This window comes from Schistocerca serialis, chromosome 2 (genome assembly GCF_023864345.2).
Source record: "Schistocerca serialis cubense isolate TAMUIC-IGC-003099 chromosome 2, iqSchSeri2.2, whole genome shotgun sequence".
Lineage (NCBI taxonomy): Eukaryota > Metazoa > Arthropoda > Insecta > Orthoptera > Acrididae > Schistocerca > Schistocerca serialis.
Window position 1 is genome coordinate 501256521 of NC_064639.1, and position 21333 is coordinate 501277853.

At 43.3% G+C, this 21333-nt stretch overlaps 1 protein-coding gene across 1 annotated transcript in view; it reads left to right on the top strand.

Moving 5' to 3' along the window:
• The window catches only part of LOC126457452 (UDP-sugar transporter UST74c), a 139573-nt gene that overhangs the window by 103836 nt on the left and 14404 nt on the right, over positions 1-21333 (top strand). The window contains exon 3 of the mRNA XM_050093735.1: positions 19279-19379. Within this exon, the coding sequence (XP_049949692.1) occupies positions 19281-19379 (99 nt within the window). The 5' untranslated portion in view covers positions 19279-19280. The remainder of the gene's footprint in view (positions 1-19278; positions 19380-21333) is intronic.

The following is a 21333-nucleotide window of genomic DNA, read 5'->3' on the forward strand; positions in this document are numbered from 1 at the left end:
AGTCTCCAAGCTCTTTATCCTGTGCACCCTCTGGTCCACCGGATTCAGGACTTTCTGCGCTTGCTCCACCTGGGGGGCGTCTCAGTGGTGTTCCTCTGGCTCCCGGGACACGCTGGTATCTGTGGGAATGAGGCGGCCAATATAGCGGCCAAGGCTGCAGTCTCTCTTCCTCGGCCAGCTATTCAGTCTCTTCCGTTTACCGATCTACGGAGCGGTTTATGTCGCCAAGTTGCTCATTTATGGCATGCGCATTGGTCAACACTTCCCCATAATAAATTGCGGGAAGTGAAAGCCCTTCCTTGCGCTTGGACCTCTTCCTCCCGAACGCGTCGTCGGGAGGAGGTAATTTTAACTAGACTCCGGATAGGGCACTGTCTTTTTAGCCATCTACATCTTTTAAGCGGTGATCCTCCCCCACTCTGTCCCCACTGCTCTCAGCTGTGGACGGTCAGACACCTTTTAATTGAATGCCCCTATTTTAATCCGTTACGCTCCCGTCTACAGCTATCGCCTGATCTATCGTCGATTTTAGCAGGTGACACGCGCTCAGCTGACCGCGTTCTACAGTTTATTAGTGCCCCCCAGGGGATCCACAACTCTTTTGTGGATACGTGTGTAGCGAGCACGGGACCCCGAGCTAATGTGGCCTTCCTTCTTTTCCGGGCTGCATACCCCCCCTTTCCATATCCTTCCCCATCCCCCATCTTCGCCCCCCCCCCTCACCTCTGGCTCTTTCCTTCCCTTTCTCCCCCTCTGGGAGTATGGTTTGTGCCTACGTCCGGAGACGGACGCTTGTAAATGTACCGCACTCTTCGCCTTCCTTGCTTTTTTGTCTTCATCTTTCTTCGTCCTTCTCTTTCCCTTACCTCTTCTCTTTACCTCTTCTCTTTACCCTTTTCTCCGCTGCGGCGTTTGAGACCTCTCTTCTTTCCTTTCCCTGTCTCTTTCTTCCTCCCTGTGCGTGTCTGAAGGCCGACCCACGCACTTCCATGCGTAGCCGGTGACGGGGTAACGCGTAATTCCCCGCCCCGGGTAGACAGGTAGGACACGTACGTACCCCCTGGTAACGGCCAGGCCCAGGGAGGGGTGATTACCCGAGCTGATACCTTCCGAAAGTGCCGATTGGTCCCTCCGTCCGTTTGTCGGGAGGTGTGACCTGAGGTGTGAACAATCACCTAAGGCGGGTGTGCCCTCGGTGAGGGCCCCCACAAGGGAGGAGCGCGCCATCGGAGACGCCGGTAATCATGGGGGATTCTTCCGCAATGGTTTCCTCACCTTCCACTATGTCTGCTCACAAACGTAAGTTCACTGAGTCTCAGCCACAGACGGTTCTTCCATCGTTGCCACAGTTCCTTGTTGTTTCTCGGTCTGACGAAGGTCACGACTTTTCCACGGTCAACCCTTTCATTATTCAGAAAGGTGTCGACGCAATTGCGGGTCCTGTAAAGTCTTGTTCCAGATTACGGAATGGTACCCTGTTGTTAGAAACACACAGTGCCCTCCAGGCTCAAAAATTGCTGCGTACTTCTCTGCTCCACACCTTCCCTGTCCGGGTGGAACCGCACCGTACCTTAAATTCCTCGCGTGGAGTCGTTTATACACGCTCCCTCGATGGATTGTCTGACGAAGAAATTCAGCACTATCTGTCTGACCAGGGCGTCACCGCTGTTCATCGGGTTATGAAAAGGGTTGACTCGAACATCATTCCAACCCGCACTGTCTTCTTGACATTTGACAAAGTTCAACTCCCATCAAAAATCAAAGCAGGCTATGAGATAATTTCCGTTTGCCCTTATGTCCCAAACCCTACGCGTTGCTATCAATGTCAGCGGTTCAATCACACCAGCCAGTCCTGTTCCAATCCGGCCAAATGTGTTACGTGTGGCAGGGATGCCCATGAGGGTGCTTGTCCACCTCCATCCCCTCGCTGCATCAACTGTATGGGTGACCACGCTGCTTCCTCTCGAGATTGCCCTGTTTTTAAGGACGAAAAGCTGATCCAGGAAATAAGGGTGAAGGAAAAGGTGTCGACCTTTGCTGCTCGAAAGTTACTCGCCAGTCGACAGCCCACCGTGCCTCAGAAAGGAAAATACAGCGCTGTCCTTGCTTCTCCTCGGCCAACAAAGGAGGCGGCCACGCAGACTTGCGACCTCACATTTAGTACCACGGTCGTCAGATCGGCCAGCGCAAAGATTGCCCGTTCAACCTCACCTCTTTCGCCTGCCCACTCTATGGCTCACCCTTCGTCGGGTTCTGCTAAATCTCGAGCCCAAAAGTCAGACGCCAAGTCATCAAAAAAAGAGCATTCTCGTGAAGAGTTTTTACGTACTGCAACTTCACATCCATCGGTTCCTCCTTCATCTAAACATACCTCCAAGAAGGCTACGAAGAAACACAGTTCCTCTCCTTCTCCGCCAAGGCGAGTCCCATCTACAGCACCACCTGGCGGAAATCGCCCTCGGCCATCTTCTGTGTCGCCGAGGCGCACTGTTGGTGGCCGGTCAACTGGCCGATCGTTGGTGGCAGGAGCTGCTCCTGACCAACCTATGGATCAGGATCTTCTGCCTTCGACTGAATGCCATTCCATGCTGTCGGTCGCAAGCTCTGAGCAGTCGTTGAGTTGACAGCACCCTTGGTGACGTTCCTCCATTTTCTGTTCACCCTATGTCCATTATCCACTGGAATATCCGCGGCATTCGCGCAAATCGGGAGGAATTGTCGATCCTCTTACGATCCTACTCGCCGGTCATCTTCTGTCTTCAGGAAACAAAGCTGCGTCCCCATGACCGCTTTGTTCTCCCTCATTTTCAGTCCGTCCGATATGACCTCCCCTGTGTTGAAGGCACTCCAGCCCATGGAGGACTCATGATTCTGCTCCATGATACTCTCCATTATCACCCAATCCCCTTAAACACTTCCTTCCAAGCTGTCACCGTCCGTCTTTCCCTTTCTGGATACACGTTCTCTCTTTGTACGGTATACATTCCATCGTCTACACCAATGGCACGAGCTGATCTCCTTCATCTTCTTGATCAGCTTCCACCCCCCTATTTGCTGGTTGGGGACTTCAATGCCCACCACCCGCTTTGGGGATCTCCACATCCTTGTCCACGTGGCTCACTATTGCTAGACGTCTTCCACCAAGCGGATCTAGTCTGCCTCAACACTGGGGTCCCCACATTTTTGTCTGCCTCCACGGCAAATTTATCCCATTTGGACCTTGCGGTTGGTACTGTTCCGCTAGCTCGGCGCTTCGAATGGTTCGCCCTTGATGATACACACTCGAGTGACCACTTTCCATGTGTTCTTAGACTGCAGCCTCAACTGCCATATATGCGCTCGCGACGCTGGAAGTTTGCCCAAGCCGATTGGACACTTTTTTCGTCTCTAGCGACATTCGATGACCGTCGCTTTCCCAGCGTCGATGATGAGGTCACACATTTTACCGACGTTATTCTCACAGCTGCGGAACGTTCAATACCACGCACCTCCGAATTGCCCCGGCGCCCTCCAGTTCCTTGGTGGAACGAGGCATGCCGTGACGCAATACGTGAGCGGCGACGTGCTCTTCGCATTTTCCGTCACCATCCAACTTTGGCCAACTGTATCCGATATAAGCAGCTCCGTGCGCGATGCCGTCGCGTCATCCGTGATAGCAAGAAGGCAAGCTGGAAATTCTTTACTAGCTCATTTAACAACTTCACTCCCTCCTCAGAAGTTTGGAGTCGGCTTCGACGGGTCTCAGGCGCGCCTAGTTTCTCCCCGGTCTCTGGGCTCACTGTCGCGCATGATACCTTAGTGGACTCCGTCGCAATTTCTAACTCATTGGGTCAGCACTTTGCTGAGATTTCGAGCTCTTCAAATTACCCGCCAGCGTTTCTCCCGAAGAAACGTGCAGCGGAAGTGCGACATCTTACTTTCTCCTCTCAAAATCGCGAAAGCTACAATACTGTTTTCTCCATGCGCGAACTCCAACATGCACTCTCTTCTTCTCGCTCCTCCGCCCCAGGACCGGATGGTATCCATGTCCAAATGTTGCTGCATTTATCAACCCATAGCCTGCGTTACCTCCTTCGCCTTTATAATCGAATTTGGACCGACAGTACCTTTCCCAGGCGATGGCGGGAAGCTATTGTCATTCCCGTTCCGAAACCTGGAAAGGACAAACATCTCCCCTCTAGCTATCGCCCCATTTCTCTCACGAGTAGTGTCTGTAAGGTTTTGGAGCGTATGGTGAATTACCGTTTAGCTTGGTGGCTGGAGTCCCGCAGTCTTTTAACACCAGCCCAATGCTGATTCCGAAAGCATCGTTCTGCTGTTGACCATCTTGTTGCTCTCTCCACTTATATCATGAACAATTTTCTCCGGAAACGCCAAACGGTAGCAATATTTTTTGATCTGGAGAGAGCGTACGATACCTGTTGGAGGACAGGCATCCTCCGCACACTGTTCTCTTGGGGCTTTAGAGGCTGGCTGCCCCTTTTTCTTCGCGAATTTATGGCAGAGCGCACATTTAGGGTGCGGGTGAACACTACTCTCTCCCGTACTTTCTCCCAAGAAAACGGGGTACCCCAGGGCTCCGTGCTGAGTGTTGTACTGTTTGCCATCGCCATTAATCCAATTATGGATTGTCTCCTTCCTGATGTCTCGGGCTCCCTCTTTGTGGACGATTTTGCGATCTACTACAGCTCTCAACGGACCAGCCTTCTTGAAAGACGTCTTCAAGGATGTCTTGATCGCCTCCACTCGTGGAGCATCGAAACCGGCTTCCGTTTCTCACCTAGTAAGACCGTTTGTGTTAATTTTTGGCGACGTAAGGAGTTTCTTCCGCCCTCCTTACATCTAGGTCCTGTCAACCTTCCGTTTTCCGACGTCGCTAAATTCTTGGGTCTTATGTTTGACAGAAAACTGTGCTGGTCCTCTCACGTTTCCTATCTTTCGGCTCGCTGTCTGCGTTCCCTTAACACCCTCCGTGTCCTGAATGGTACCTCTTGGGGAGCGGACCGGGTGGTCCTTCTCCGCCTATATCGCGCCTTAGTGCGCTCGAAATTGGATTATGGAAGCATAGTCTACTCTTCTGCTCGGCCGTCTATTCTTCGGCGTCTCGACTCTATCCACCACCGTGGATTACGTTTAGTGTCTGGAGCTTTTTACACCAGCCCTGTGGAAAGCCTTTATGCTGAGACTGCTGAACCTCCGCTGTCCAATCGGCGGGCAGTCCTTCTGAGTCGTTATGCTAGCCATCTGTCTTCCATGCCTGCTAATCCAGCCCATAACCTTTTTTTTGACGCCTCCTTTGATGTCGGGTATGCAGGCCGCTCCTCCTCCCTACTACCCCCGGGAGTCCGCTTCCGTCAACTGCTCCATTCTCTTTCCTTCCGCTTTCCTAAAACCTTCTTGACAACTTGGGGTACAGCACCGCCTTGGCACCGTCCCCGGATCGACTTGCTCAGAGACCTATGTGAATTTCCCAAGGATGGTACCCCTACACTTGTTTACCGTCGGGCGTTTGCTGCTCTATGTGCACAAATGACGGAAGCCACATTTATTTACACCGATGGCTCGAAAACATCGTTAGGTGTAGGGAGTGCCTATATTGTTGGCGACACCCCAAATCACTTTCGGCTTCCCGACCAGTGTTCGGTTTATACTGCGGAGCTTTACGCTGTTCTCCAGGCTGTCCACTACATCCGCCGCCATCAGCGGATACAGTACGTAATCTGCTCAGATTCTCTCAGCTCTCTCCTAAGTCTCCAAGCTCTTTACCCTGTGCACCCTCTGGTCCACCGGATTCAGGACTGTCTGCGTTTGCTCCACCTGGGGGGCGTCTCAGTGGCGTTCCTCTGGCTCCCGGGACACGCTGGTATCTGTGGAAATGAGGCGGCCGATATAGCGGCCAAGGCTGCAGTCTCTCTTCCTCGGCCGGCTCTTCAGTCTCTTCCGTTTACCGATCTACGGAGCGGTTTATGTCGCCAAGTTACTCATTTATGGCATGCGCATTGGTCAACACTTCCCCACAATAAATTGCGGGAAGTGAAAGCCGTTCCTTGCGCTTGGACCTCTTCCTCCCGAACGCGTCGTCGGGAGGAGGTAATTTTAGCTCGACTCCGGATAGGGCACTGTCTTTTTAGTCATCGACATCTTTTAAGCGGTGATCCTCCCCCACTCTGTCCCCACTGCTCTCAGCTGTGGACGGTCAGACACCTTTTAATTGAATGCCCCTATTTTAATCCGTTACGCTCCCGTCTACAGCTATCGCCTGATCTATCGTCAATTTTAGCAGATGACACGCGCTCAGCTGACCGCGTTCTACAGTTTATTAGTGACAGTGAAATGACGTCAGTCATTTGAAGCTTTTTTTTTGGGGGACAACCAACCCCTTTCTATAGTGGATTTTTAAGCATTCCTTCTGCCTTTAGTTTCTCAAATTTTATGACTTTGTTCCCATTGCTGCTGATTTTAAATTTCGTTTTTTTACTGTTTCCTAAGTCACGGGCTGGGCGCTAATGACCATAGCAGTTTTGCGCCCTAAAACCAAAACAAAACAAAAAAAAAACACTCTCTCTCTCTCTCTCTCTCTCTCTCTCTCTCTCTCTCTCTCTCTCTCTCTCTCTCTCTCTCTCTATATATATATATATATATATATATATATATATATATATATAAAAAAAATCACACACACACACACCAAAAAGTATTTGCCACATGTGAAGTTGACACAAAGATTGCAGTTTTACAAATACAGCAGTGCCAGAGATGTTCTCTCTGAGATATTACAATATACACATTGCTTTGATTTAACAGTATGACTGTTTTTAAAGAATAGACATAACATAATGAACATTAAAACACAAAGATAAATCTTAAATTATGAGCATATAATATTACAGATCAAGTTGACAGATGTAGTAACCAGCTTGTGTGAATGTTACTTAAATGGTATTATGTAAATACTGTGCTGTATACAGGGGGCAACATAGAGGTGAGATAAAATAAATAATGACAGTAACAATTATATTAACATCATATGGTGCACTGAATTTTTGAATCAAGTATAACAGCAATAAAGTGTGACTAAGCAGGCAGCTATGTTTTTGTGTAAAGCAGTGCCAAAGTAGTTCGTGTATACATTGTTTTAATTTGACAGTGAATTTTTTTCTCAAGAATCAAGGTAACATTACAAATATTTATATTACAAAGAATAAATGTTACATTGTGAGCATACCATATTCAGTGAGCGTTAATTACAAATAAATTAGGAAAATGTGGTGACCAGTTTGTATGAATGTTAGTTATATGGTTTGTATGAATATTATTTATATGGTATTGTGCCATAAACAGGCAACAACATATAGATGAGATACATGAATAATAATATTAATGTAGTATGGCACACCACTTTTTTAATCAATTTTTAAGATGGAATAATGTGTGGCTGAGCAGGCAGCCATATTATGATGTAATACTTTGTTTCTAAAGAACATCAGAAAATAACTTGTAGGCATAACAAAAAACTTGTTCTGAAAAGTAAAAAAGGTAGCTTCAGTGCCAAAAATCCCCATGCTAACCTACATCAGTTGGATGAAAGAGTTATTCAACTAACATCACTTTTACAAATACTGAACCTGCCCTCATAAACAAAGGCCTTAAGCACAACATAGAACCAAATCTTAATGGCAAAAACCTAAAAAGCCTTGTTGCAGCTGCTAAGCTTGCATGTGATGCTGCTAAATAAAATCCCAGTGAAACCAATGCAATAGCCTTCAAAGCCAATAAAATAATCACAAGACACCTAAAAAATACTTCACATCAAAACAGTGACCAAACGACACTGAATTGTATCAACTTCAAACTTTCTGACAGTAAAACTCTTATAGCGAAGGCAGACAAAGGTAACTGTGCAGTTTTAATGCATGAAAACGAATATGTTGAAAAGACCATGGAATTTTTCAGTAGGAATAACATAATTGAATTAGACTTTGATCCCACTTTTAAATTTCAGGCAAACTTAAGAAATCTCTTAAGAACTGTAATTTCCTCCTAACTGAGAAGTGTGTGACTGCATTGCTATTGAACCCCACTGCCCCTCGCCTTCCGTCACAGCCTAAGATAAATAAACAGCATTGTTCGATCAGGCCTTTTGTTAACTCTAGGTACAGCCCTTCATATAGATTAAATTACAAACTGCTAGCTCTTCTGAATACTCATTGTACTTTTGAAACCAACTACTCCATTAGGAACACGAATGAGCTCGTTGACACAATTAAGGATGTGCACATTCCACTGACAGCCAGATTTGCGTCACTTGACATTTTATGTCTCTATACTAACATCCCTATACAGGACACCATAAATATAATCAAGAAAAATCTGATTGAACATAAGAAACTGAGCATGGCAGAAATCTATGAGCTCGTTGAGTTACATTGGTGCTGTCATACAAATTAATTCAGTTTTAATAATAAAATTTACAAACAGAATGATGGGTTGGCAATGGGTAGCAGCCTAGCTGGGAATTAGCACACTTTTACATTAACCACTTAGAGCACACATTTTTCAAAACTAAGTCACATCAACATTAAAATCATCTACTATAAAAGGTATGAAGATGATAACAATTATTCTTTTTGATGGAGCTAATGAAGAAATTGACACATTAGCAACCAAGCTGAGCGGCATGCCCAGTAACATCAAATTCGCTGTTGAACATGAATCCAATAACAGCATCAATTTCTTAGATTTAAAAATTTCCAGCAAAAACCAGAAACATCACTTTGAAATTTACAGAAAGCAAACAGCCACAGATGTGTGCATCAACAGCTCATCTTGCCATCCAAACCAACATAAGATAGCATACTTCAGATCCATGCTGAATCGCCTGCATAAAATATCATTGGAACCAGTTGCACAACATAAAGAAACCATTATCATTAAAGCCATAACTCTAAACAATGGATATAACCCTCACGTTACTGATAAGTTATCACAAAAAATCCGAAGAACAAACAAACAAAGCCCTGCATCAGACACCTACGCAGTCAACACAAAAGTCTGTAGAAAGCAGCAGAAAATATCTCACTTCCTTTTCTAGGGAGCATATCCCATAAAATAAGTAATCTTTTCAAAAACACACATACATAAATATAAACTTCCACACAAACTGTAAACTTAAGCAGCTAACCATTCATAACACAAAGAATAACAACCCCCAATACAAAACATAAGGTATATATAAACTCAGATGCCAAAATTGCTCCTCCTTCTATATTGGACAGACTGGGAGAAACCTTGAGATTAGATTCAAAGAACATTTAGATGCCATATGTTTGAACACTCCTACAAAATCTGCATTTGCAATGCACACAACTCTCAGTAAACATGGAGTAGAAAACATTAAAGACCACATCCAAATATTGCATTATGCTGAGAAAGGTAGCCTCATCTATCTGCTTGAAGCAATAGAAATATACACACACAAAAGCTAATCACCACATCATATTCTCAAGGGACAGACAGAGCTAGCCAATGCAACCTTTCTACAAAATTTTACTCACTTATTATCCAGTTTAAAACATAAACAAACACTACACCTTTTAACAACATGTTATCAATAAGCTAAACATAGTATTACATCATAATATGACTGCCGGCTCAGTCACACATTACTCCAACTGTAAAATTGATTTTTTTAAAAAAAAAGTAGTGTCCCATACTACATTAATATAATTTCTACTGTCACATTATTCATGTATGTCATCTATATGTTGTTGCCTGTTTACGGCATAGTATTTACACAATACCATGTAAGTAACATTCATACAAACTGGTCAGCACATTTTCCCAGTTTATTTGTAATTAATGCTCACTGAATATGGTATGCTCACAATGTAACGTTTATTCTTTGTAGTATAAATACTTGTAATGTTACCTTGATTCTTGGGAAAAAATTCACTGTCAAATTAAAGAAATGTATACATGAAATTCTTTCGCACTGCTTTAAACAAAAATATAGCTGCCTGCTTAGTCACACTTTATTGCAACTACACTTCATTCAAAATTTCAATTTATTTATTTACATTTTCTTTGCATGGTATGACGTTAATATAATTGTTACTGTCATATTATTCATTTTATCTCACCTCTATGTTGCTTCCTGTACACAGCACAGTATTTACATGATACCGTGTAAGTAACATTCACACAAGCTGGTTACTCCATCTGTCAACTTCATCTGTAACATTATATGCTCATAATGTAAGGTTTATCTTTGTTTTAATTTCATTATATTATGTCCATTCTTTAAAAACAATCATACTGTGAAATCAAAGTAATCTGTATATTGTAATATCTCAGTGAGTTGTATTTGTAAAACTGCAATCTTCGTGTAAACTTCACATGTGGCAAATACTTTTGCGCGTGTGCGTGTGCAATATGGTGATATGCAAATCAATTCCAAAAATACGATCGTGCAACATCGCAACAAAATTTTCGATGCAAGTACTATAACCACTTAACCTCACATATTTGTTTACTCTGTATTTAATTGTTTCAAGGTTAGTTATGTTCACATAGGATGCTTCTAACACTGTTTTCTACCGCAGGGCACCAACACACCAAGAATACTTCACTACAATGGAAGAATAAAATCGAAAACTGACGATTATGCAAAGTGCATCTTGTAAATCTTGTGAACAGCCGTTTGATGATGAACTTGTCAGTTTGAAACCGGTTACGGCGCAATTTACTTAAATAAATAGGAGCGTTAATAGGAGCGTTAATAGTGGCTGAATGCTGTCTTCTTTGTAAGAATCAAATTACAATATTCATTTTTCATAGGAGGAAATTCGAATTGTTGTAAATATTGCTCGCGGTCTTTTACGAGAGCCTGGCAACTATTCCTGTGGTTAGCCAGAAAGTGATGGAGACCATACTGACCATAGTTCCCAGTCTGAGAGTCCACATTCTTGTACAGCTCAGTGAAAGAAATATTTCATTTATCTGTTTGCTCAGATCAGGACTATGGTTATAAATGAAGGTTTTGAGTTCTAATCAATTTATACATTTGGTAAAGTTTCACATGCACAACACTGTAATATTCGTGATGTTCGTACTGGCAGTAAATCTCTATCCTAAACAGCACTATGAGCAGTTCAGAGGCGACCTACGGTAAGTCCCTACCAAATTGCCTTTTGCCCTGACCACTGATAAACAAAATAAATGCTCGCCACAAAAGTGAAAAATAAGTCACAACTTGCCACATGGAATTGTTAACATTCTGGGCATCACACTAACAGTTACTTCTGTGAAATCTAAGTGATCCAGGACACTGTGCAATCCTCAAGAGTTCACTTCTTATTACTGAAAATGACTGTTTTGTAACAGCCTCCCTCTGACGTCATCTGAGGAAGCGCGCACTCCGGCGTTTGACTAACGCAGATCTTATGATGGCTGGGTGCGAAGTCAAGCCTAGTCTTGCCTCTTGGACTGTATTTATATATGTGGTGTGCGGACAGCCAGGGGAACATCTGCTGTCATCCACCCTATGCACACGGTAGCAGTCTCTAAAGGTCCGCTTTCTTGGACACACACAATATTTAATAAGTGTTATGAATCAATTTAGAATCTTCTTAATTTTGCAGGCATGTAGGTATGTTAGTTAAAATCACAGAAAAAGTTTATTTAGCCTTCTAGAATTTTTAGAATGGATCTGATAGAAGAACATGATCTCTGAACTACAACTTCGAGACCTGATATTAGTTATTAACATAAAGGTCCTAAAACTTGTTATAGCTGTATTATTTAATAGGTTTCATCAGCTTGGCAAGTCTTGAGCTGACAGTGGGTTGACACTCCACCAGGGACTGGTGGTGAAGAACTAATGACGACTAAGGGTCACTTTCTGCCAACTGTGGTAAAGATGAAGGGAGGTACTCAACCTGCATCAGATTCAGATCTCCTTCCCTCTTCCCCGCCACCACCCGCCTCCTGGCAAATGTACAGCTGTTTTCTAAGGCAACAGTATAAATTAATTATATGACATTATGCACAGGTGGGGGACCTCTGGATGCCCTGGGTGCTACTTGGTGCTGGGAGCAAGGTTTGGTTTGGTCCTTGCTGCCTGTGCTAAGGGCTCCTGTGCAGCTGATTTGTGGCTCTGGCTACTCAGTTTGGTGTGAGCATGGCTAGTTCACATGAAATGTCAGGTGCTGCTGACCTACAGTGACGTAATGTTGTCACCCCGTATGTCTCACCACAATGCCTTACTTCTAACTGTATGTCTACCATAAAATGTATTACCAGACAGTGGAAACTTGCTGATCCGTGGCATGACTTGCTGACAAGATACCTGTGGAACTGGGGAGAAGAGGTCAGTCAGCATGGCTGATAATGGTTGTTCAGCACCTCAGCTGTCTGCACCTGTTGATTTCAGTTGTTTGGTAAGACATGAAAACCCTTGTCAGGTTATCACATCTAAATACTGCTGAGACTATTTTCTTCAGTTGTGATTTCAGTGTCAAGATAAACCACTCGACCTCTGTTTGATGCCAGAGGGAAGAGAATGGTGGTCAAATGCTGAATTGCGTTTTGGCAGCAAAACGCTTCAAAATCCTCAGACATGAACTGGTGACCATAGTCAGAGACTCAGATGTGTGGTGCATCCTTGATAGTGAAAATGATGGCTAAGGTCAGAATTATAGCGTGAGACATTGCGGAGGGCAGGTGAGTAGTTCTTGGTAAATTAAACAAGGGGTCTCGTCAGAAGCCACTTGAGTCCTAGAAAGGGGCTGGTGACGTCCACATGCATCCGGCCTCATTGGTGTTCCAGCACTTGTCATGGAGAGAATGTTTGCTGTGGGATCTTGCTTGTGAGTGCACAGTTAATAGGCACACACTATGTAGTCAGCAATGGAATCAACTGCTTGCCAATAGAAAAGTTGCTAGACCAGCACTTTCATGTGACATAGCAGCCATGGTATGCATTTAACATCTACAGAATGTGTTGTTGCAATGATGGTGGAATAACAGTGTGACAGTTATGGTCTGTAGGTAGCAGTAACATGTCGTCAGCAATGAGCCTATCACAAAGTTGTAAATATGTCCAGAGCACTGATTATGACCCTGTGTGGAAAACTTCGCAGCTAACATTGCTCGGCCACAACATTAACACTGTGCAAGAGGATCCTCACTTGTAGCTCCTGTGACTTCCCAACCACCAAAGAAAACTCGTTGAGGGTATCTTGCAAATTATGATCCAGGCAAAACAGACTGCCTCCTGCCTGTCATTGGTGTCTGGACTCTACAGTAATAAAGTCAAAGCTTCCACATTCTTGTGCTGTGATGTTGGTCTGTAGTGAATATTACAGGAATAATTACTCAAAAACGAGAACCAGTGCTGTAAAATTCTGCAATTCTCTCCAGAAACTAGGACTGGGGATAACTGAGATGATCCGCTTGCGGTCTGTATGCTGGTGGAACCTAGTGCCGTACAAGAATATGTGGAATAGTTTTACACTGTATATGATCGTGAGTGCATACGTCTCAATCTGAGAGTAATTTCTGCATGCTTTTGATGAGGCCTTAGAGGTGAATACAACAGGATGCTTTGAGATATTGGGATTTCTGTGCGAGCACAGAAATCGCAGTGGTGCAGTGTTGGTGGAAACTTGAATAAAAGGCTTACCGGGAGTGAAAGAAGCCAAACACAGTGCGTAGCAGAGGTGACATGCTTCATATCACAAACTTCACTTTATGACGAAGCAGATTCATTAGTGACAAGTGCATGGAATGAATTTTGTGTAGTAGTTTACTTTTCCTAAATAGTCTGTAAACTCTATAATATTCTCAGGAATTGCTATTTATGCAACTTGCTCTGCTGGAGGTACTATACCATTCTTACTTACCATGGCCTAAGAAATGCACTCTAAGAGGAAAAAAGCTAAATTTCCAAAGTTCATGTAGCAGCCTATTGTCCAATAGTTGCAGGAAAACCACATATGAAGTTTGCAAATACTGTTCTGTCATGGAGCCAGTAACGCATATGTCTCAATAACTGATGCAGCACGGAATGTTCTTAAGTTGCTCAAGAAAACACTGAAGCTATCACAAACAGCAAATGGTTAAACTGGTACATCCCAAAAGAAATACTTAATACTAAAATTTGCCATAACTCGATGTCCACTGCCAACTCCACTTCTGTATCCATGAAGTCAGCTTTGGAAAAATCCTGACTGACAGCCAACTTAGCCACCAATTCCTCAAGACACAGTACAGGATAAACATGTGTTTCACATTGTGCATTGATAGTGTGCTTGAAATGACTGCAAAGTTTAAAATTGCTGTTCGGTTTCTGTATTATGAGGTGTCCCATTGGCTAGATGAAACCAGTGACACCACCCCCAAGATTCTGCCATCCTTAAAGCTCCACCTCCACCTTCACCTTCACTTTCCAGCATAGCAAACAGCAAGAGGTTGGCTTGACAGAACATAGGAACAGCAAACTGTTAGTGTTGCGTGGACCTCAAAATGGATGTCTGTACCCAGATCCCTGCCTCCAAGTTCCAAAATGGTACTACTGAGAGACAAGGTTAACTTTATCGACTACGTTAAATCAAAAAATAGTGAAAGCATGAAATCCTAGTATTTTTTTCTGCCAGTTGTGAATTGACAAGAAGAAATGTGAGTTGCCATCCAACATTTTTGCAACAACATGCTTGGTGCTGAGGGTTGAGTGCACCCACTGGTAATAAGTATCCAAACTATTCAGACTGGCTGAGGCTACTGTGTCAAATTGAAACATCATGCAACACCCAGCTATCTCAGTCTGCTATGGTACATTGCGGCTGTAGGCCTGCTGAGGTGTTTGCAGACTTGTTGGCTTATATGGGAACTTTATCCCATGGCATTGCTTGTCATCATTCCTTGCACACCTCTGCGAAGTGCCCTGGTGAATGTAAAGCTGAAAAAGTTGAAAAGAAAATAGGGGCAGTGTATTTTCTTTTGTAATGACCAGCAATCAGGACAAAACTGCCATTCCTGTGGCACAGAATCTGATGCTGGGAATGCAGGCACTCTGCACCTGCTATGAACTCAATGGTGTTTCTCTTGTGGCACACACAGAGAACAGTCCTCTGTGGGCCCCCTTCTTTCTTACTGGTATTGGGGTGCTAGAGAACCTCCTGTCACTATGCTCAACTGACCAACTTGTTCATGGTTGCCGAAGCCTGAATAGCCTTTGATGGGGACCTGCCCTCCTGGTGGGGGTCTCATTAAGTTTTGCCACCTCCCTCTCATCCAAAAGTACATTCTGTGCGGCAGTGATAAATTCTTCTCATTCTGCAATTTTGTGCTATCTCATCTGAAGTCAGATCTGAATGCGTTAACTCATTACTTTGCAGCAACCTGTTTGGGGCCAGTCACACCATTTCATCAGTAATTAGTGTGTCGAAAGTTAACATTATTTTTCCAGGGTCTGTAAGGGGGTTTCAATTTCTGTACCACATCATATGAACTACTGCTACTCAACAATGATGACAAAAAGTGCTTTGAGCTATAGAGTTGATGAGCCTTACCTGGCAGTATACATTATTTATAATCATTGTTGCTGTAACATCATCGCTAACTCTTGTTTCTGTACGGACACTTTCAAAAAGATTCAGCTTATTTGAGCTATAAGGTCCATTGTGTGTGGGCTGCTGGGTGAGCTACTCAGACAATTTTCAGAAGTGTTCAAAAGTGTTTTGCATGACTGTCTGTAATCCTTGAGCAGTTTGAAAGCCCTCAACCAGTGTTAACTTTGCCCACCCTTGGACATGGCTATGTGGGATACCCTGTATGCCCTTGACCAATGTGGACACTAAATGACCTCTGTGTGGACCCCAGGCCACTTTGGGCTCTCAGGTAATGAACTTGCTGATAGCCTGGCCAAACTGGCTACGAGTAAAAGACTAGAGATTGGTATTCTGGAATCAGACCTCTGATCAGTATTAGGCCATAAAGTTTTAGGTATCTGGAATACAGAACGGCTCTGTCTTCACAAAACTAACTATGCGTGATAAAGGAGACTGCAGATCTGTGAAGGTCCCCAATGCAGGCTTCTCGCAAAGACTGTACCATTCTTTGCAGGCTCCACATCAGCCATATTTGGCCAACTCGTGGTCATCGCCTCCATCAGGAGGACCCATCCCTCTGTCGTTGTGGTTCACATTTGGTGGTGGTCCATACATTGCTGAAGTGTCTTAATCTAGCTGTCATGTGGCAGGGTCTTAACTCCCTGGCTTGTACCCATGGTGTTAAGAGCCGATGCCTCAGCAGCTGACTTAATTTTACATTTTATTTGTGAAGTGGGGCTTTCACCACTCTGTTTAAGGGGGCCACTAAACCTTATCAGCCCATTGAGTGATTGGCAGAACACAGTTGCCTCTTCTGCCCAGACCAGGTTGCATCTGTCTGGGCTACGTGGTCCACACCAATCCTCATCCAACCTGCTCTTTTACTCTTCTTCCCCCCTCCCATGTAGTCTGTTCAGCTTGTTCATCTTTTATTTGTTCTTCTCTTGTCCTGTCAATGTAGCTAATCTTTCCCAGACAGTATCTGATTGTGGTATTCAGATAAGTAGTGAGGGGTGGGGGATGTTTATGTCCCTTCATTGTCCTGTGTTCAGGGGCTTCTGGCTGCTCCCTATACAGGACATCACATCTGCCTTTCTTGCTATGTCTCCCTTTCTTTTTCCTCTTATCTAACCTTCATGGACCTGTGGTAGACCTTGGGGTTTCTTCCCCTGGGCTTTGTGCAGTAGTGCATGTTTAATCTACAGTCATGTAGACCTGTCTGAGGCAGAAGACTAATGACTTAATAATCTAGTCCCTTTAGTCAACCAACTAAAACAACTTTTCTCAATTTGTCCCATGTCATCATTTGACACATAAATTTGACCTGTACTCAGTCCCTTACAGACCCATAGAGTTTACTAAAATTGCTTAAACCAATAGTTCATGCTTTTCGTGGTTGGTAATTAAATGCTGAGTCAGTTGAAATGTCCTCTGCAAAGAAATTGCCAACTCATTTCTTCTGAATGCAAGAAGACAGAAAACCTTACATTGCATGTTAGCCATCTTACACGCTATTGATGCAAACTGTCTGGCTGTTATGGGAGCACTCTAGCAGTTTATGCAACTGTCAGTGCTCTAGTGGCAGTAATAGAAATGTCTGGCCCTATTCTTTAATGGTATGTAGATATTCAGATCCAAAGGAATAAAAATTAAATTGGGTCCATATTTTTAAATAAACTCACATTTTTATATTTAAAGTATGCATGCATATGTGCATGTTACTTTTAAGTATTGATTGGTAACAATTTACATGGCTAAGGTTTATTTGTCCAAGCTACATTTTTGTGTGTGACAGTGACTCAAGTGTAAAGTTTGCTAGAATAACTAATTGCCCATTTGAGTAACTATGGACTAAGATTGTTTTGCAATCTTGTCATCTGGACCCATTTCCAAAATACCAGCAGGCTGCAATGTTTTAAAAGTTCTGTCATTCTAGCTTTCAGACACTAGCCACATACACCCACTTGACCAAGCGAGTTGCACTGGGCTTGCATTCGAGAGGCCAACTGTTCAAACGCACATCTGTGATTCCCTAAATCACTTCAGACAAATGCCGGGATGGTGTTCCTTGGAAAGGGCATGGCCAACTTCCTTCCCTAATCTGATGGTACCAGTGACCTCGCTATATGGTCTGTGTGTCGTTCCCCCCAACCCCCCCACCCCCCCCCCCCCACCCCTCTCTCCTCGTCCCCCAAACCAACCAACCAACACCTGTGTGATGATTTTTAGGATTTAACAGTTGTTCTGCTTTTCTGTAAAGATTGACAGGACTCTGCTGTCCTTTCCACACTCTAAAACTTTTTGTTATTATATTCTTGCAAGTAACATTATCTGATTATCCATTGCTTACATCATTTCTCTTCCTGTAGTGTTAGCTTTATATAAAGGGGCTCAATCTACCAATAAAACAATTTGCGTACCATATGAATATATAGGAATGCAGGTGAATTTTGATGGAGTCTTCTCAGGTTATCAGCCAAGTCAGGGCTTCAACCTGTGGCCAGTGTGACACCCTGATGACTCTGCTGCTAACCTGAAAAGACTTTGTCATATATGAATGGTTATGAATACGAATAAAGAGTGAGCTGGCTGTTCTTTGTTCCTTAAAATATTTTGAAAATATTTCCTCCTTCAGGAAATATTGTTATATTAGAATGGCGTCCATTAAAGTAAGTTTCTATTTTCATTTTATGTATTAGCTTTCAGGATGTATATAGTTAAAATTGAAGTTAAAAGTATGATTGCAGTTAGTAATAGCAACCTCTTAACTTCAATTACAGTGAGATACTTTTAATGACAACTTTATTACTGAACACTAGAAACATAAGGGAAGGAACTAATTTTCTCAGGTGGAAAGATGTAAGTGGAGCATGCAAGTGGTGATTGGAAATATAATTGCAATGGGTTTTACTTGGCAGACAGTTTTCTTAAGTAAATGCTAATTATCTCTTTCAGACAATAGTTGTAAGAGAAAGTGCTGAACAGATTGTAAAAAGGTGACTTACAGGGAATATGCTAAGATTTCAGTATCATATCATCTGTATAATAGATAAATTAATATTTCCTGATTCAGTTTCTGTCTGTGTGTTCGGGGTATTCTCAGGAACTGCTGTAGAGATATTGATAGGGTTTCCACTGATACAATTATTCATGAGTAAGGTTTGTGGACACAGGTCTAAGGCTACCACAATGGCAGTGCCAGACCAGCAGTATTTACCACTACTGGGAGGCAGCTGCAAGATACTGCAGAAACTGTCCAGGAGTAAACAGCTTAAATAGTTAGTTATATGAAAGTGATGATGAGCAGTTGATTTTAATCATAAATCTGTGCAATGGCCCATAAACAAAATTACATCTGCAATTAAGTCGTCTGGCTGTAGATACTTACTGCAACCCCGAGAAGCTGGGTGTGGCTCGATAGTCAGGTATAAAGAAAAACAGTTCAATCTGTTTGTGACATTATTTGCCGGTTACTCCTTTGTTCCAAGGACATTAACCTCTATTCCAATATGGTGTTACATAAGTGATTCCATTCATGTGGTGGTGTAAGAAATGTTTGTTTGCAAATTTAGCAATTTCATGCCATCACATATTTTTGAAACTTCAGAGTAATTTAGAAGTTTTAATGGTATACATTAAATGACAAATTTATATTTTTTACTGTTATCAGGTATGGGGCTACCAAACAGTGAGACAACTGAGCCAACCACAGCCTTGGTGAGACGCATTGGTTCTGCTGTGTTGTATGGAGCGTGTTCCTTTCTAATAACCGTAAGTTAGCATGCCTATTGCGAATTGCGGTTTGCTGGTCTCAAACGTAAATAATCTAAATCACTTGCTTCATGCACAGAAAACACATCAAAATTGGGGTTAAACTTCACTATAAACATACAATAACTAATGATAGCAGCATGGTGGTGGTAATAAAATTTTGTTGTCTAAAAAATTACACTGAATTACCCCTAGCTCAAATTATCATTTAGTCCTCTGTGTCTTCTACCGAATAGTAGCATTTCTCCAGCAGAATTTACTGTAATCATATTTTTAGAATCTCTGGCTTCATATTAAACATGTTTTTGCTCATTAATTTATTGTGTATTGGCATCCCCATGTACTGTGAAGTTTGTGGATATGATGACAACTGATAGGTGGATAGCATCAAATTATTTCTCATGTTGTATGAATAATTATAATCTTCCTCAAATAATTTTTGTGTGCTGTCTAGAATGATCATAATTTCATAAATGTATATGGAGTGAACAAATAAGATTAGCAGGTTCCAAAATAATGGGCGACAAGATTCTTAGTACTGTGCAGTACATATGTGTCTGCTAATTTATTTCTGCAGTTTCTAATAGAGATACACTATTTGGACTTCACCAGAATGTTATACCATACTTCATGACAGATTCGTAACAACTGTGATGCACCATTTTTCGTGTACTCTTGTCGGCAGAATGTTGTGAATTCCAGCTCAAGTCCCTCAGGGGGCTCAACTCTTGTGAGTATGTGCTTGGCTACTGTGTGGGGCCCCAACCCTTACAGCATTACTCCCTTTCCGTGCTACAAACTTGTGCTTCCAATATCCCTTTTCCCTCTGCCTCTGTTAGGTGGTTCCCTTGGTGCAGACCCTGCTCGGAACTAGTTCATGATTTGGAACTCGAGTTTCCACTTCTGTTGTTTCCTGCAACTTTCCATGAAATGAATATCTGGTCCCCATTGTTGGGTTTGGCATGCCACAAATTTTCAAAATTCTCCAGAAGTGCGGATTGTGCAGGGAAGGTCGCTCTATGTGGTATATGCACCACCTTTGTGCCTTCCCATTTTCGCACCCTTCACTTTAATAAGGTAGTACACCTAAAACCCAGCACTGTAGCCATCCCGTTGTCGGAAGGGTCTTCAAGTAACTATATGATGGTAGCCCCCTAACCATGCAGGGATCGCATTTTGTGCCTTAGCTGAAAGCTCCTCGTATATGTCAAGAAGTATGTGTGCATTGTGACTGGGGCATGGGGGCCCCAAACAACAGATTACTGGCCAGGTAGCTGTTCCTGAGACTGGATAGTGCTCATGAGGACAGGCCCCGTTTGGAGTGGGTGGCACCATGGTTGATGAGTTGCAAATAAAGAGGATGAAGTTACCTCCTGCTGGTGGCCATATGGCCCTATCAGCCCCACTAGGACAATCCTCATTTAATGCAGATAAATACAACCCTAAAATGTTAGCTTTCCTGGCTAGACCATGGAAGGAATGTAGCGGTAAGCGGCAAGCAGAGAAATATTCCCCCAATACTTGGTTTGCACGATTGATGGGATTCCTTCTTGGCCACATAGCCCTTATTCTTTGTCAAGAACATAAAGGTAAAGTTTGTGAAAGTGGCAGCTCTCTCTAAAATAGTGTTTCATCTTTGATCAAAACAGCATCCCCTACCCAGTCATGGGTGCTGTTAGGTTGCAACGAGCTGGGTGACTTACCAGTGAATGTCACTACCCATAATAGGACATCATTTTTCACAGAGACCTGGTCTTCAAGTCTGATGATCAACATGCCAGCAGGGAGTGGCGGGGTGTATGCTTAGTCAGTCATGTCCATAGGGTGCCAAAGGACCAGTGTAGCTACCGGTGTCTTCATCTTAGCCTTTGGAGGGGATGAAAAGGTCAAGGTGGTGATACACCAATCCAATGTGAAACTGTGCAGTGCTTGAAATGTTTCAAATTCTGGCACG